This window comes from Balaenoptera acutorostrata, chromosome 21 (assembly GCF_949987535.1).
Source record: "Balaenoptera acutorostrata chromosome 21, mBalAcu1.1, whole genome shotgun sequence".
NCBI lineage: Eukaryota > Metazoa > Chordata > Mammalia > Artiodactyla > Balaenopteridae > Balaenoptera > Balaenoptera acutorostrata.
In genome coordinates, this window is record NC_080084.1 from 25,533,825 (window position 1) to 25,552,365 (window position 18,541).

The 18,541-nt window shown below is 36.8% G+C and overlaps 1 protein-coding gene across 40 annotated transcripts in view; it reads left to right on the forward strand.

Annotated features, from left to right (window-relative positions):
- Positions 1-18,541, forward strand: part of SORBS2 (sorbin and SH3 domain containing 2) — a 204,819-nt gene that overhangs the window by 165,200 nt on the left and 21,078 nt on the right. For 39 of the 40 annotated variants that reach the window (XM_028165371.2, XM_007177890.3, XM_007177897.3 and 36 more), the window contains 7 exons: positions 69-118; positions 2,799-2,986; positions 9,271-9,359; positions 10,718-10,764; positions 15,134-15,248; positions 15,334-15,462; positions 16,600-16,803. In XM_028165371.2, coding sequence (XP_028021172.2) covers positions 69-118; positions 2,799-2,986; positions 9,271-9,359; positions 10,718-10,764; positions 15,134-15,248; positions 15,334-15,462; positions 16,600-16,803 — 822 coding nt within the window. Of the gene's footprint in view, positions 1-68; positions 119-2,798; positions 2,987-5,325; positions 6,907-9,270; positions 9,360-10,717; positions 10,765-15,133; positions 15,249-15,333; positions 15,463-16,599; positions 16,804-18,541 lie in introns of all 40 variants that reach the window. The other variant, XM_057537449.1, reaches the window with a different exon arrangement.

An 18,541-nucleotide genomic window follows, 5' to 3' on the forward strand; every position in this document is an offset into this window, starting at 1 on the left:
TTAGGATACCTAATATAATGTCCAGGGACAAACAAAATTTTCATGGAACTATCTTTCTATCTTAACAGGCCTCCTTGTATCAATCCTCTATAGACAGGAGCCTGGAAAGACCCACTAGGTAAGCGTCTCATTATTATGCAACCAGGATATTCTATACTAGTGGTTTCTTTTTCAGTGAAATAGAAATGAAAAATTATTTATCCCTCATCTTTATTTTAAGCACCATAATTCATGAAGTTGTTTTAACTTGTTTCTGCATCATTTTATATGACCATATTCAAGAATGTATAAAAATTAAGTAAAATAACTCTAGATTCCATTACAGGCTGAGAAATTCTTGCCTTCCCTGTCTCCTCCATACCCAGTTTTCTTCTCCTTAGATAAGGATAATAAACATCTAATTTTCAATATTGTTAGATGATGTGATGATATATTTGAAAAAACTGTAATAAGTTAGAAAAAATTTTATAAATTATGTTCTACATATGTTTGTTCATTATACTCTGACCACACAAATCAGGAATGCTGTTACAACTGATAAATGAGAACTTACTATATACCTGGCATTCTAAGTACAGAAACATACTCAATCCCTAAGATTTTATCTCTAGTAAACTGAAACTTGGGCTCCGTAACATACGAAGTTTACACAGTTGGCAAAGGACAAAGTAGAATCGAACCAAAATAACTTGTAGGTCCTAACTGCCCTAAGAGTCTACCAAGGCAAGTTCTGTTCGTAGGCTTTAAATATCACTCTTACTTTAAAATATTACAGAAGTTCAGACACAGTAGAAGGACAATAATGAATAATGCAAACTCCCAGCCATATCATATCATCAACAACAAATATTTATATAACAATAATTTGCCCTTCCACAGATTTCTATCAACATAAATGGAAAAGTAAACTGGGTCCTTTGTACCTTGGTTTCATGAGTGCCATTAAACAGCATTAATGTCTCTGAGAAAGGAGCTCCCTGAACCCCTTCTTTTATATCTTTTACAATTATGTATGCACCTAAAATGTTTGAATTTTAGTTAGTTCTAGTCTGATCTAAGGATTTACATAGAGACACAGAGACACTCATGTGACAGGATAATGACAGCAAAAAGAGGTCTAGGCGAACATGGGTGTCCTCTTTAGAAGAATGCAGACAAATTCTGAGGTCTGGCTCCACCTCTATACTTGCAAAGCTTGCAGGTTCCATTTATTCATTTGTAAAACAGTGACAACAGCACATAGCTCAGCGGTTGCTGTGCATGCTGTGTAAGACAATAATGACAGTAAAGCAAATAGCATACTGCTGGTTCATAGGAGCTGGTGTGCTGTTGCTGCTGGTGGTGGTGGAATTCTATCTAATGATTTGACAGACAGCATGCTATGTGAGGTATATATTCTTTCACTAATGTTTGTCTTAAATGATATTATACTCAGATCCAGAACCATGATAAAAAGTCCCTGCCCTTACAGACTGTCGACACCTTTTAATACAACCGGGTAAAAGGACTCTAATAGTTTATTTGATGACCAGATTATTGGTCATTCATTATTTAAACAGAAAAATGTTGGAATTGCAGTGTAAGTTTTTTAAAGCTAAGATTATTAGGAAAAGCCATAGGGAAAGCTCGAGGTAAGAAAAATTGGTCTTACCAGATTTCCTCCTTTTTTCCAATCCTTTCCTCCATTTTGGCATCCCTCCTGCAGATGTATTCATGTTGTTGCAACTGTTCTGTATAGAGAAAAGATGTATGGTAAAAATCCTAACACTGAATTGTCAGTAACAAAATATTACACTAATAGAGAATTTTTACTTTAAAAGGTGATTATGTTCATACAAAAACCTGTATATGAATGTTTATAGTAGCTTTATTCATAATTGCCAAAACTTGGAAGCAAACCAAGGTGTCCTTCAATAGGTGAATGGATAAACAAACTGTGGTACATCCATATAATGGAATATTATTCAACGATAAAAAGAAATGCGCTATCCAGCGACAAAAGGACATGGAGGAACCTTAAGAGCATGTTGCTAATGAAAGAAGTCAATCTAAAAAGGGTACATACTGTTGGTTCCAAATATATGACATTCTGGGAAAGGTAAAACTAGAGACAGTAAAAAGATCAGTGGTCACCACGTGTTCATAGGGAGGGAGGGATGAAGAGGTAGATCGCAGGCGACTTTTATGGCAATGACACTACTCTATGTGATACAGTAATGAGGAACACATGTCACCATACATTTTTCAAACCCATAGGATGTTCAACAGAAAACATGAACCCTAATATGAACAATGGACTTTAATTACATTTAATGATAATATATCGATGTGATTCATCAACTGTAAGAAATGTACCACACTAATAGAAGATGTCAGTAACAGGAGAAAATGTGTGCAAGGGAAAGGGAGTATATGGGAACTCTCTGTACTTTCCAATCAATTTTTCTGTAAACATAAAACAGCTCTAAAAGAATTTAAGATAAAAAAAACCTGCTCTAAAAAAATAATGTCTAGGAAGTCCTAGTCACAGCAATCAAACAAGAAAAAGAAATAAAAGAAATACAAATTGAAAAGGAAGATGTGAAACTGTCACTGTTTGCAGATGAGTCTATTAATTTTCAAAGAGGTGATTATAAAGAAATAGTTTTTAATACCAAGGAATGAATTCCTAAGAATGCAGTTTGGGGGATGGGGGATAAGAGGCATACCATGGCCACCAGCACCTTCCACTAGTCTTTCTGATTCAAAGTTGAACCCCCTGCAACACCAACCAAACTGAAGCTGATTCCTTTTTTCAGTTCTGCAAGCATGGCCAGTGACTTTAGGAAAAGGAGGAAGAGTGAGCCTGCGGTGGGGCAGCCGAGGGGCTTGGGGGATCCAACTGCAAGCAGAACTAGCCCAGGTCGAGCAGACCTCCCAGGATCAAGCACCACCCTGACAAAGTCCTTCATTAGTTCTTCTCCTTCTTCCCCATCAAGAGCAAAAGGTGAGCAGCAATAAATGACATATAAACAATTTACTAGTTTAAGTTTTAACTTTGGGAGAGCTGGTCCAATGATAACTACCCAGAAATAGTTAGCATGTAAATAGTGTCTTAAATAAAATATAGTTTCAGAACAATAGCTTTCTTTATACACAGACTAAATCAGGATGGTGAACCATCTGAGTGGCTTAAAGGACTCTTATCATCTGTTAATGCTTTCTTTTCTCCAAATATATTGTGTGTGTTTTCTGGAACAAATTTAAAGTATCAAATATTGTATTGTCAGGCTATTAAAAGATTACATTTCCTAACATTTGCATATTGTCAACATTTTCTAATGTTACTACAACTAGAAAAATTAATCAGATTTATAGAATAGAAACTAGAAGTAGCAACAGAGAACGTTGCTGCCTAAAACATAAATTGGTTTTGGATTTTTTAAATTATTTAATTCTAGACAAAAGTTTGTCTAACCTATGAAAGTTGTTTCTTTAATCACTTGCTTTATATTTTGGTCAATATTCATACATACAGTAGAATATCCATGTTCTGCATGTAACATAGTGTTCAATTCAAACAGTCCACTAGTAAGAACTAACTGGTTTCAGGCCATAACTGTAAAGTTTAGATATCACCAAGCCAATTTTCTGTATGGCCTGTCTCCTCTCTGGAAATTTAGTGACTTGTGTTGAAAGGAAGATGTCACTCCTTCAAGTCTCTGTTTAGTTACACATTACTGCAGCTGTAACAGGAATATCCCCAAGATAGAGACCTAGGATTGAACCAGTATCCATAGGTACCTAGGATTTGGGGACTCAGGGTCTCCTCCAATCCTCTGGGGTTGAAACATAAGAGAGAAGAAATTTGAAGTGTGTGAAGAAAGTGAGCTGTAACTGAAGTTTCCATAAAGTAGCAGAGATTCAGCTACACATATTGAATGTAGGCACTGAAAGTGTTGCCACATGAAATTAAAGCTAAGAGTTAGCTGGTCTGTGTGCAAAAGATTTTTGGTTTTGATGATTGGGCTCTGGATAGGCAGGAGGTGCTAGCTCTTGTCCGTGGCCTAGTAAAGCTGTGACTACTTACTGGGAGATTCACAGGGAGGGATCCCCTTTCACTGTACCATTCCTCAAATTAACAGACGTACCTGTATCAGATTCTACTCATTTATATAAACAAATATCCCAAGGAAACCAATAGGTCATGAAATGCCATTGACTCATTATGCTTGGATACCACCCAAAAGTTAAAAGGGTTCTGATTAATTTAGATATTTGTTTTTATCCTAGGGGGTGTTAAGTCAACTTCCTTTCTCAAATACTACATAGCTACTTAATGTGCTTATCTACTTTTGAAGAATTTGGAGAAGGCAGGAGCTGTCAATAGAGCTATTTTCCTCCACTAGGCTTACTTCTAAGAAGAAAATGTCCCATTAGATGTAATTTGGCCTCTCATTTATTAATTAACTCAGCAACACAAAAGAAAAGACTATTTCCATAGATATTCGAAATTGATGTCAGGGTTAGCTCTACATTATTATATTGCAAATGATTTTTTAAAAAGACCCTTCCTGGAAAAAAGCAAGTGCATTTACCTCTGATGAAAGTTTTACATTATATCCAGTTATCCTTATGGGAAACTGCCTAATAAGAGGTTGAAGGTAGAGAAATTAAAGAGGTAAATTCATTTGTTTAAAGAGGTGCTAGTTGGGTTTATTTCTTAGAAAAATATTAGCAGCAATAGTTCACAGCAACTGAACTTGATTTTGCAATTTGGGAAAACATTTTGTCTTATAGCTTTTTCTATCTAATGCCCATGAAAAATTATTTGATACGGTTATGGGAGTATTAATTAAATGTAAATTTATAAGTTACTCTTTACCTCTTTATTATTATAAATCAAATAAGATTCAAATCCTTACCCTATTAAGATGTTTAAATCTATAGCATTTTTGGTATTAATTACAAAACCTTTAAATCACTACCAGGTCATGCTATTAGCTTACAAGGCACTACTGGATTTTTGAATACCGTATTTGCAGAAAGATGGATGAAATATGCAATAGAAATAGGCGTATTAGCGACACCAGTTACTTTTTATACATGGTTTTGTTAACTATCATCTGCAAAGCTACATTTATTGCCAAAGTATTGCCTTGCTTTAGAATTAGGCTTTTTTCTCTAAAGTTGAAGCTACACATATAACAATCAGTGTCTAGATGAAACTCCACTAAATGCTTTCTCTTTGCTGTGCTATCTGATGCTAACTGACATGCTGTCCTCTTTATGAGCCTTTTAACTTCTCCAACGTCTCTCTTCCACCACGCTGCCCTGGACTAAAAGGTGGGGACGATAGCAAAATATGTCCATCCCTTTGCAGTTACTCAGGGCTCAACGGCAACCCCTCCCATGAGTTAGATTACTGTAACACTTACAGACAGCATTTGGACATCCCACATGACTCACAGAGGGCCATTACTTTCAAAAATGGCTGGCAAATGGCCCGGCAAAACGCAGAGGTCTGGAGCAGCACTGAAGAAACGGTTTCCCCCAAAATCAAATCCCGTAGTTGCGATGACCTTTTAAACGATGACTGCGATAGTTTTCCTGACCCGAAAGCCAAGTCAGAAAGTATGGGCTCTCTGTTATGTGAAGAGGACTCCAAGGAGAGCTGCCCCATAACATGGGCTTCCCCCTACATCCAGGAGGGCCGCAGTAATAGCAGATCAAGGCTCCGACACAGGTCAGCCCACGACGCCCCAGGGTTCCTAAAATTGTACAAGAAAATGCACCGCATCAACCGCAAGGATTTGATGAATTCAGAGGTGATTTGCTCTGTAAAGTCAAGAATAATGCAGTATGAAAAGGAGCAGCAACACAAGGGCCTGCTCCATGGATGCAGCCAGTCCTCCACTGAGGAGGTGCCCAGGGACATGGTACCCACCCGCATTTCTGAATTTGAAAAGTTGATTCAGAAGTCAAAATCCATGCCAAATTTAGGAGATGAAATGTTATCTCCTGTAACCCTAGAACCACAACAAAATGGTTTATGTCCCCAAAGGCGATTTTCCATTGAGTCTTTGCTGGAGGAAGAAAATCAAAGTAGACACCCTTCTCAGGTACAACGAAGCTACAAGTCTAAAACCCTGGTGCCGATCCACATTGAAGTCACCAGTGACGAGCAGCCGAGAACTCATATGGAGTTTTCTGATAGTGACCAGGATGGAGTTGTGTCTGACCACAGTGATTACATTCATGTAGAAGGATCGTCCTTTTGCAGTGAGAGTGATTTTGATCACTTTTCTTTCACATCCTCTGAAAGTTTTTATGGATCCAGCCACCATCACCACCACCATCACCACCACCATCACCGGCACCTCATCAGCTCCTGCAAAGGCAGATGCCCTGCCTCCTATACTCGATTTACAACAATGTTAAAACATGAAAGAGCTAAACATGAAAATACTGAAGAGCCCAGAAGACAAGAAACGGACCCTGGCCTTTCTAAACTGGCATTTCTAGTCAGTCCCGTGCCTTTCCGGAGGAAAAAAAATTCCACTCCCAAAAAACAGGTGGAAAAGTCAAAATGTAAAACGTCTGTATTTGAGGCTCTGGACTCTGCCCTTAAAGACATCTGTGACCAAATTAAGGCTGAAAAGAGAAGGGGAAGTTTGCCAGACAACAGTATACTGCACCGTCTTATCAGTGAACTGCTGCCAGATATTCCTGAAAGGAATTCATCACTCAAAGCTCTAAAAAGGAGCCCCATGCACCAGCCTTTCCACCCACCATCTCAAGAAGGTGCTACTCATTGTCCATTGTACCAGAACGATTGTGGGAGAATGCCTCACAGTGCCTCCTTCCAAGATGACACCAACAACAACTACCACCACCAAGACCACGACAGTGCACTGAGCCTCCAAGGTGGATCAACTTTTCTATCTTTTCCCTTGTGGTTCAGATGCCCACCCTCCAGCTCTTTCATTTTCCATTCCTACATTCATCATTCTTGAGCTGTGAGACCACTTGGATTCATTATGTATTGTGAAGCAAATGCTTGTTGTGCAAATATGCCTTACTGAATAGTTCTCATTTGCTCATGGGATATTTGGACTTGATGTGTGGCTTAAAGTGATCATCAATTCACAAAAATTTACTCATTCAAAATCGAAAGGGAAAACCATTTTGTAGCTTGATGTTAGGGTTGAAACAACTGTTACATAGAAACAACCAATTAAACTTATTTTACCAATTTAAAAGAATTTCAAGGCAAAAATCATAATTGAATATCAGTATCCTTAAGAAACTGACAACTTTGCATTAGCTCTTTTTTTGTTGTAAAATGAATCAAAACCAATAGTTTAACAGTCTTTTCCTTGATTCTTATATTAACTTTATAGTCATTCATTCAATAAATAATTTGCTGACATTCTATATAGAAGATACTAAATCAAAACACTCAGGAAGCAAAACCAAAATATGTAATATAGTAATTGATTGGCGATTAAAAGAGAATAGGACTTGTTTAATAACTTTCTCCATTTAAAAGATACAATTGGGATAAAATTTTTGTGAATATATCTTTAAGCTCTCTCCATATAAGTCTCATTTCCATCATTCATTGTATTCATTTCCTCTTCCTTTCCATTATTTAATTAATTTATTTTCTATTTCTGCTAAAACAACCCTATACTGACATTTGAGTTAGACTATTTAGGATAAAAGTGACTCTCAACTTCATTTTCATAGATGGATTATTCCTTAAAGTGGAACACAAGGCCAAATAGCAATTCAAATACAGAGGACATTTTTTGAGGTTTACGGTACTGAAAAACAGGATGTTTTGATATTTTTATCCAATTCTTTTCATTAATGCTTAAAGCGCATCTGTTTACTGTGTAAATTTCAGGAAGCTGGAATGAATATTCCAGGCTGAAACTTGTATTGTCAAGAGAGTTTTCTATGCACCAGACACTGCAAAGTGCCTTACATACATTATCTACTTAACATGGCATAAACCTAGGTGATAGATATTATTGTAAATACTGTTTTACAGTTGAGGAAATCAATACCCAAAGAGGACAAGAAATCTGACCAAAGTCACACAGACAGTAGGTAGCAGAAACAAGATTCAAACTCATGTAATTCAGAATTTGTAGCATAGAATATAATCTCTATAGGCAAAAAAGAGACCTAATTCAGATTTCATATTAATGTAATATATATAGCCCAATCGTTAGTTACCATTGCACAAATTTGTTTATCTTATTAGTATTTATCTTTGCTTTCATTTATAGTATACAACATGCTTCAAAATCAGAAAATTCAAATTTTCTAAATCAATGCCAACAATTTGAAATCTTCACTGATTGAGACATGTCATAACCTAATGTTTTAGTAAATTAGCTATTTTTCCAGTTATTCAATATCAGTTACATTTCCACGTATAATGCATGAGATATAAGATACCATTAATAGATACTTGCAATCATTATTTTATAATGTAATTAATCATGTATATTTTGTTTTAAGGTGAACAAAAACAATGCAATAGTTCATAGGTAATTTGGCAACCAATGCAACACATTGTTTAGAAAATTTTTATCCCTTTGTTTATTGGAATAGATATTCACTTTCTAATAAGATAGTTGAACACAAAGGAAGGCAACAGGTAATGGCCTTTTAAGCCTTAAGCTTTAAGATGCCATCTTCAGACTCAGTAAGTAATTAAAAACAGAGAAAAAGAGGGAAGAGAATGGCCATGACATAGTTCTGTCATCATCATACTTTATTTTTCTCTCTTTTTCATTACTATGTTCTTAAATTGTTCCACAGCATGTTTCAGTTTTTATAAGTCATTGCTACCTTCTCCATCTTCTCCAGGCCCTATCACAGTAATTATAAACTGGTGGCAAAAAGGAAAGAAAGTATTAAATCTTTGAAGTAAACAATCCCTGTAACTGCAAATTGTCTATACCAGGTGCTACAGTATAATTATATCAGCAATGTTACAATTATATTTATATTTATGATTATAATACTTCTGTAATCTTGTATTGCAGAAAAAGGAAAAAGGAAAAAATGGAAAAATATCCATTTTTCCTCTTAAAATGCTCTGTTTTTGTCTTATATCACAACTTTATAATTACCCATGAGTTTTAGACCCATGTTTTCCATTGCGGTGTCTCTCCAAATGTGAAGGGTAAATAGTTGCCACCAGGGAAAATGGCTAAACAAGTCTGCTTTTGCTTAAGTGGATACTCACTCTGGCCCTGTCCTTTCCAATAGACCATGAGTCCCCTAGAAGTTACTCATCCACACTGACTGATTTGGGGAGAAGTGCACCAAGGGAAAGAAGAGGAACTCCAGAAAAAGAGGTAGTCTGTTTAGTATCATTTGAGTCTTTTTCACCAATATACTTGATAAAGCACTTGCCAGCCGAAGTTACGTCCAAAACCAGTAAAGAACCCAGATTAAAAACACAAAAGTGATGGCAGAGAAACTAGAAACAGTTTTCCCTGGAGCCCGAGCAAAGGACTTGAAGCCAGCTGCATTCTGACCCTAGCGGCAGGTCTCCCCCAGTTGTAATCCAGTTTTCACAGTGACTCTCTGAGTCTTGACCTGACACCCATAAATTAAAGAGTCTTGAGCTGGGCCACCCCTTGCAGGAAGAAGGTTTCCCCTGTACAAATTTCTGGCCCAGTGATATAGGGGACAGCCCTAGGTCAGCCATGCTGCCAATCAATACAAATTCCATAGAAACAGTTTTTGCTGGCCTGCTTTTGTTAGAGAGGATCCCTGAAAAAAAACACTGCCCCTGAGAACCACCTACCTACTGGCTCTTGTCCATGGTCCTGAGCCAGGGCTGGAGGTCTGGCTTGTAGTACTATCTTGGAGCCATGAAAGTTTGATAGAAACTGAAGGCTGGTCTTGGACTGGCAGCCACTCCAGAAAGTTCTCTACAGGTGTCTGACATAGTCCAGGGCCTGTGGACCCCCAAAGAAGTCAGAAATGATCCAGGTTGCCCAAAGTCACAGGGAAAGAGAGTGAGGTGAGGGGATTACTGGAATCAGAGAGGAAGTAGCTACAGGTGGCCCAGGCAGATCTGTGGGCCCCGAAGCTTGAGTGTGGGCACGAGTCACATCGTATCATAACTCAAAGATAAGCAGCTGGTTTACTGTGTGCTGAAGAATTCCTGAACTCTCCAGGGAATATAAAATGACCAAGCCTATACTTTTGGCCACTAACGAGCCTCTCAGTGATAAGTGGGCTAATATTTCTTTGCTACTATGTCAATAAGTGTTTAGTAAAAGGGGTAATGACTTCCCTCATGACTTTTTCCAGTCCTTTTATTATGATTCAGAAGTTGTGTCAATACTTAGGACATAGAGCAATTGACTTTCCACAATTATCCCAGGAAAAGCCAAAATTATACTTAGGACTGAATCCTCTGCAGGCATTTTATTCCCCTGTTATGGCATTTATTTACCTTAGTTCCTAAGATGAAATATGATATTCAATAGTTATGGTGCATAAGTCATCTGTTACATTCCGGTTATAGTTTAAATATCTAAATAAAGAACTAATTGATTTATTTATAAATTGCATAAATGATTTAAATTGTATATGTTTAATCATTCCTTGAGGTTTCTTTTCTCTTTAATTCACGTGCAACTGCTTTTTTATAGGAAATCCATAATTTTAAGTTAGCGCTAACCATTTCCTTCATTTTCAGAAATTGCCTGCAAAAGCTGTTTACGATTTTAAGGCTCAGACATCCAAGTAAGTAAGATAAGTGTTCATCATATGATTTAAGTTGACTTTAAATACATTAATAATACTTTAAAAGACAAATATTGCACTGGGATGTGTTACAAATAAGACCTAATTCCCAATTCAGCAATCTACTCTAAATGGTTCCTTCTGAATTGATTGGGATGTGGGTAATTTTATTTTCATTTTGAGTTTAGTTGAGAAACATTGAGTTTTAAAATACACCAAACATGTTAGAGCACAATGAGTTCAAAAGGATAGGAAAAACAAAACAAAATTAAGGATCTTTGTTTCTACAATTTTCATGTGGAGAATGAAGTAAAAATAAATTGTTGGGGAGTAACACTTAACTGGAGAATTTTATATCATTTATTTATCCAACTATATTAAGGATAGTTTGTGGTTAAAGACTAGAATTGTGTGTGAAGAATCCTGCAGTAAAATCTCCATTTCTCAATACTCAGAGCTTAGAGACTCTGAGCACAGTTCTATCCTGTGGTCTTTTGATGTTGGTGTTTTCATACTCCTGTGTCGTAAATTTTTTACCTTTTTTTTGGGGGGGGTAATTTGTTCATCAGGTGAGCATGGGGTTGGGGAAGGCTAGTACTAAGCACATGAGGAGGCTTAAATAGGAGTGAGTTTTCCAGCTCTGTTATGGCCCATGTCACAGACCTTACTTAAGAAACTTTGGTCTCCATTATAATTCAAGATATTGGCATTAAATTATACCGTGCTGTTTAGCTGAATATATATACAATAACCAAAGCATTTATTCATAAAAATGCATATTATATGAATTAATAGTTAAAGAATCTATCTCTTGCAGAAGACATAAAAAATAAAATCACTCAGAATTTGGGAATTAAATTAACTAAATAAGAGAATTCTCTTTAGAAGTGAAGATGTCAAACATGACTTAAATCTGGGGTTAAAAAAAATCCTGAAGGAAAGCTTACAACTTTTTTTGATGAGATAAGTAACATCTGCTCTGTTTCTACTACACTATGGTCCTAGCTACTGTTCTTTGGATATGGTGTGATAATTTGTACAAGGCATGTCACTTTTATAAAATAATGACATAAAACATGTAAATTTCATTTCTTCTTTGTGACAATCAATCAAAAGTGTCCTTAGATGTATGAAGCCCTGAGGAATAACAGGGCATATAAAATATGCCCAGGGCTCACAAGCTTTTGAGAAACCTTAATTAGAAACAGGCATTGAAAGAAAGATGAGGTACAGTGCAGAGGAAAGGTGTTTGTGGTGTTGACTCTGTCACTGGATTGCGTTTGCTCCAAGTACCAAGCCCCTCACCCTCCTCCAAGACCACATCCTCATTGTCAATGTCTGACGTTGGCAAAGGTTCAGGGAAACCCACTGTCCCACACGCTGCCCATGGGAGTGTAAATGACACAGCTGTTCCGAAGGGCTGTTTGCACCATCCCACTTTCACAAAGGTCTTCCTCAACCAACGAAATCTAATTGTATTATAAGCCTCCAGAGAAGTGGACTGAACAATCATCCATGGAAATCATCCCATAATTTTAGTAAGAAAAAAAATTGTTTCCCCCATACCATCAATAAATTTATCTGATTGTAGCTTAATCACATTCCTCCTGTTCTGTTCTCAGGAGATGTAAAGAGCGCTTGTCTGTCACCCCCAACGTAGTTATGTACCTGACACAAAAATCAAGGTTATGGATGACTCATGCAGTTTTAAAAAAAGGTTCACACACCCAGAGAGCACTGAAAGTTTCAGGAGGACTATAGCCACATTTTTAAGTCATATCAATCATTAGCTAGATGTGAGAGTTAGCAGACATTTGGTCCTATCCAAAATGTCCATGAGCATATTTGGTTCATGCCAAACTGTTTTGGACAGGACCAGATATCAAGCACCTTTTCATGTGGACCAAATGTCTCATGGACATTTTGGGCAGGACCAAATGTCCTGCAAGAGATGTGAGTGCTTTTTGTGCGTAACATCTTACAAACAAGAGACAGATATCTCTGTTTCAAATAATTATCTGTTTTGTTTTTTTTTTTTTAAATATTTGCATCTTGTATAATCTTTTTTTTTTTTTTTTTTTTTTAATAGGGGATAGTGGGCCAAATGAATGGGGGGTTTCTTTTGTTTGTTTGTTTTAATTTTTATTTATTTATTTATTTATGGCTGTGTTGGGTCTTCGTTTCTGTGCGAGGGCTTTCTCTAGTTGCGGCAAGCGGGGGCCACTCTTCATCGCGGTGCGCGGGCCTCTCACTATCGCGGCCTCTCTTGTTGCAGAGCACAGGCTCCAGATGCGCAAGCTCAGTAATTGTGGCTCACGGGCCCAGCTGCTCCGTGGCATATGGGATCTTCCCAGACCAGGGCTCGAACCCGTGTCCCCTGCATTGGCAGGCAGATTCTCAACCACTGCGCCACCAAGGAAGCCCTAATTATCTGTTTTAAAAGCTGTTTTTCTTTCCCTAACACAAGAAAGTTTAATTTTCAAAAAGACACCTAAGTAACTCACCAAACGTAATGTCTCAATTGTTAAGGAGGAAAATGAGAGGAAATGCTATTCTCAAAGGTTGTCAGTGGCACTGGTCAAAGGTGGTAGGCGCTGGTTGGAGCACACTGGTCAAAATGGGACTCTTAGAAATTCTAGTTCTGAGATGAGACGAACATAATTTTGAAAACTGGAGGGTGAGACCACTGTCCTTTTTTCTAGACGAGTTCAAAAATTTAAATACAAGTCTTTACACATAGAAAAGATATCTTTTCACACTTAAAAGAAAAATAATTAGTTGTCTCTTATATACTTTTTTTTTTAAGCTAAGCTTCCTACTCTCATTTCCAGAAATAAAACATACCTGGTGTAAATAAAACAGTTGGATTGTAAACATTAAACATTTTGGGTTTTATTTTCTACATTAGGCACTTGCATAAAAGAGGGAAGTACTGTATTTGAATGTAAGGCCCTGTGAATCTTGTTTGCTTTTAGGGTTACTGAAAATTTAACACAGATTCAATGTGAAAGTTTTAGCACTTCTAAATGTGTAATAATTCTTTTTACTATGCAACTTTTTTCAATTAATTCTTTTAATCAACATGAACTATTCTACATCTGATATAAACCTGTCTCCATTATATATTCTGCACACATAAATGATCCAACTCAAGATTCTGAACAAAGCAACGCAGAAGATTTGGGAGTGGGAAGGCAGATGTGTGTGAAAATGGGGCTCTTGGCAAAAGATCTGAAATAAGTACCCTCCAATGAGACATAATTGTGGGGGCAAAATAACACAGAGACACAATTACCTGGGGGATGAAGCCATGAAAACCTGAAGCAGTGAGGGTGAGAATTTAGGCGTGAATTATTTATGATGACTAATGTCTTTATAACTTAAAATTAAATACTCCAATTTACCTACTGTCTCCTTAGAAACAGCCCAAATGGAAAAGCATAGTTAGTTTCTTGAAAATATTTTTATATTTAAAAAACAGAAGATATAAAGGCGGTTACAAGCAATCTGTGCATGTCTTTGCACTTGACACATGTTTATCTTTGTGACTATAGTTAATAATACTGTACTGCATCTAAGAGAGTAAATCTGAAAGGTTGTCATCACAAGGAAAAAAACATTGTAACATATGTGGTGACCAGCGTTAACTCAACTTATGGTGGTGGTCATTTTGCAATATATACAAATACTGAATCATTATGTTGTACACCTGAAACTAATATAATGTTACAGGTCAATTATACTCCACATTTTAAAAATGTTTATTTTTGTGCCTCACTGAAAAACCAAAGTATAAAATCTTTTCTGTTTCACAAAATAAATTCATTATCAAGATATCCTACTTAAATGCCTGTCAACCAGCTTCAAGGATCCACAAATAAAATTTTTTCTCACGTTGGCACTTCTGTGCTAAGGCTAAATGATACTGGTTTCCTTATTGTAAGCTTTAACATATCAAAAGGAGACAGAAAGAGAGAGAAAGAGAAGTAAGTAGGTAACTAGCTTCAGGACAAGTAAAAATCAGTGCGGAATAAATCCAGCCTTATGGCAAGCTTCAGGACTCCTCTACTATAAACCAATGACTAGACAGCAAGTCTGTCCCCGCCTTTAAATTTCATATTAATCTGCCTGTGATTTAAATCGGATGTGATGTTTACATTTGTTCTTTTTGAAATCATTTCTAAAGTTACAACGTTTCAAAGGAATTCTAAAAATTTTCAAGGAAAATCCTCATCTAACTGGACTCAACAGATTTTTTCAATATTGGAAGTATATTTCCCAGCCACATACAGATCTAGTGAGAATCTTGATCTTAAGAATAATCGCCATACATCAGGAAAAAAAAAAAATTTAAATGTATCTCTTCTAGGGAGCTGTCATTTAAGAAAGGAGATACTGTCTACATCCTCAGGAGAATTGATCAAAACTGGTATGAGGGAGAGCACCACGGGAGAGTGGGCATTTTCCCAATCTCATACGTAGAGGTAAGTCCCTTCCCCTTCCTCCTTACGTGGTTGCTGTTTCCAGGGTTACCACAGGTCAAGCATAAATAACTGTTCTCCTTCATAGAAACTCACACCTCCTGAAAAAGCACAGCCTGCGAGACCGCCTCCCCCAGCCCAGCCTGGAGAAATCGGAGAAGCTGTAGCCAAATACAATTTCAGCGCTGACACAAATGTGGAGCTATCGCTGAGAAAGGTAACCTGCTTTCTTCACTGGTGCGTTTGAAAGGCTGTATATTTTCAAAACTAAGATAGGTCATCTTTCTCCTTAGACATTTTTGTGTCCCCCTCATTTTCCGCAAAGGACTCCATCAGGCTGCCCTGAGTCACTGTTACCTGCCACTCCTGTGTCCTTCCAGATGAGGTCCCTGTGGGATGCAAAGCTTCTCAGAGAGACTTTCCCTCTGTGGTTTAGCCTGGGAGGCTCCAAACTGTCTCCAAGGGGTGCCTCGGGCTAAATATCAGGAGCTGTACATGTGGAAACATCAAAAGAAAATAGCACTTTAATACAGTTCAAAATAGTGTTCTTCTGCTGCCTTATTATTCAAAAATTATATCAAATTCAAAATTTAAACTGGGTTTTGTGGCATTGGCTTGATCCTGCAGCTAGCAGGAATAGTGACTGTAGAAAGTTCTATCATTGCAAAAGCCAGGGGTTTTATAAAAAATATTATTGACCGCTATGGCATGGCCACCCACCAATCAGAATGGATGCTGGTGCTACACCATCTTGATGCAGACCGGGTGGATGTCAGCCCTGGCCACAGCTATGCATTATCTAGAATGCTAGCTTTGCCCCATCCTGTTAGCCTCACTCTGTTACAACTCAGAACATGCAGATAAAGAAGAAAAACACTGTGCTATCCAACTTCATCCCTTCCAGGGGTTGACTACTATAACCCATTTCAGATACACCATCACAGCAAGCTATGCACTTTCTGAAGCTCTTCCTACATAAGTTCATTCCCTTGAATCTGTCAGTGATCAGATGATGGTACTGTCATCGACACATTGCAGGTTAAACTACTGTGCTTTTTGAAATAACTTACACATGTCATTTCCCACAGTACCAGTATGAACATGTATAAGGCCAAATATCCTTAGGAAAGATTCTAATGTTGTGAATGGATGATTAAACCGCATATATGTTGATAAGCCATAATTTGGGAGTAAGCTCTGAGGCTTTAGTTGCATTCTTATAACGAAAACAAAACACTGGAAGTATAAGGCTTTCCCAGATGGAAAACTATTGTTTATTAGAAAACATTGACAATTATAATTTTTATGTTATCACATCTCTATTTCTAATGCATTTTCCTGATATTCATTACAGGGAGATAGAATTATTCTTCTTAAAAGAGTTGATCAAAACTGGTATGAAGGTAAAATTCCAGGAAGCAACAGACAAGGCATCTTCCCTGTTTCCTATGTAGAAGTCATCAAGAAGAATACAACCAAAGGTGCTGAGGATTACCCTGACCCTCCAATACCCCACAGCTATTCTAGTGATAGAATCCACAGCTTAAGTTCAAATAAGGTAAGAAAACATTCTAGCATATTAGTATAATATTTGGGAGCTCAGAGTAACATAATCGGTACATGATTTTAGGACATTAGATTACAACATCATATCTATGGCAAAGCAAAAGAATTACATGTTATGTTTCTAAGTGCCAGGTCAAATCAATATAATTTAATTTTTCCTATGGGTGTTGGCATAAAGGTTTAAGCTACATAAAGGGAAACTACATAAAGAATCTACTATCTTAAGAGAAGCATTTTCTTTTATAGGGCTAAGGCTAGGCATTTTATTTATTCTAGTTTTCTTTGAAGACTGGGTTGCTGAGCAATTACTCTCAATCCTTTATCATTGGATAATGGAACAGTTTGGTACTTTCCAATTTTGTCTGATTGGTTATAAAATTTTCCAGAATCTTCTTTAGTACATTTACTTCACTAGCAGAGCTCAGCATTTAGAGGGCAACATCCTTCCTTTAGTAGTTTCTACTGCTAGAAAGAAAAGAATCTTCATCCATATCTTTGTCTTATCCACCATTCAGTCATCTTAAAAGAACTATCAGATAAATTTCAAAGCGACTGTACTTTCAAATAAATATTTCTAAGAAAGAATAAGTATGTATCTACAAAGGCTTATTTAAAATTTAAGAAATTCTTACATGATGTCAAAATATTGGCAATGTAATATTTTAGATCACAATGTTTTAATCTTTGCTGAGAATATGATTTAAATGTATTTTCAGTTTCCTAAGTTTTCTCTTAGAATACCAGATTTTACATTTTATAAATCGAGAAATGTACAAATTTCACTAAAAACTAATTAGTGTTTTATTCTCACTGCTGGGGAAAAATACGTTGAAAAGCTTACGTTCATAAATTTTGAAAAATATTTAATGGTTTTACCAACTGGTAATGTATACTATGATGTCATTGGCTAAATGAAGGGAACTTCTCAGTAGTTTTGAACTGAATCATTTTCAGAAAAAGAACTGTAATGTACTTTTAAACCATGATACCCAAAACATACTAAACGTTAAATATACTATTTTCTAACTGATATTTATAAATAGAGGAGGGAATTCATTGTGATTTATGAATCACTCTTGGACATACTCAAATCACATTTCTTGACATACTATCTTTATTTTAGGAGGGACTCAAATGTAAGTTGATATTATTTCTGATATTTCTGCCTTTAATATAGTAGAATCCAATTCTAATGCTTTTGGAAGATAAGATAATTATATGATGTTTGTATTATAGGTATATTTTTGTGATATAGGTATCTCAGGATACTTAATTTAACTTTCGGTAGAAGCAAGTCCACGGTAAGGCTAAGCACTTTGAACCCATTAACATGGATATTCGTGACTGTGGCGGTCATGGAGCTGGAGTAGTAGTAGCAGCAGGTAGTCATGGCGTAGCAGTAGCCATGACGATAATGGAATTTAAAGACCTTTCCTCCTCAGCCACGTAATGTTCCTAACACTAAAGGTGCTAGGTAGCCTTTAGTCTTGAATCTTCTGTAAGGGTGCTCACAAGTGTTCTGTGACATTTAATCTCATTTATCCCACCCCATGGTGACACGACATCACATTTCCGTTTTTAAAAACTCTAAATAAATTCTATTAAAGCCCCACTCCTATTATAGGACAGAAGTCAAAAGTTAAGTGGAGAGTGCACTGTGCACTGATCCATACTAAGGCCCAAGGACGAAGAGTGCTGAGTGCACTGGTGACGTGTCAGCCTAAACAATC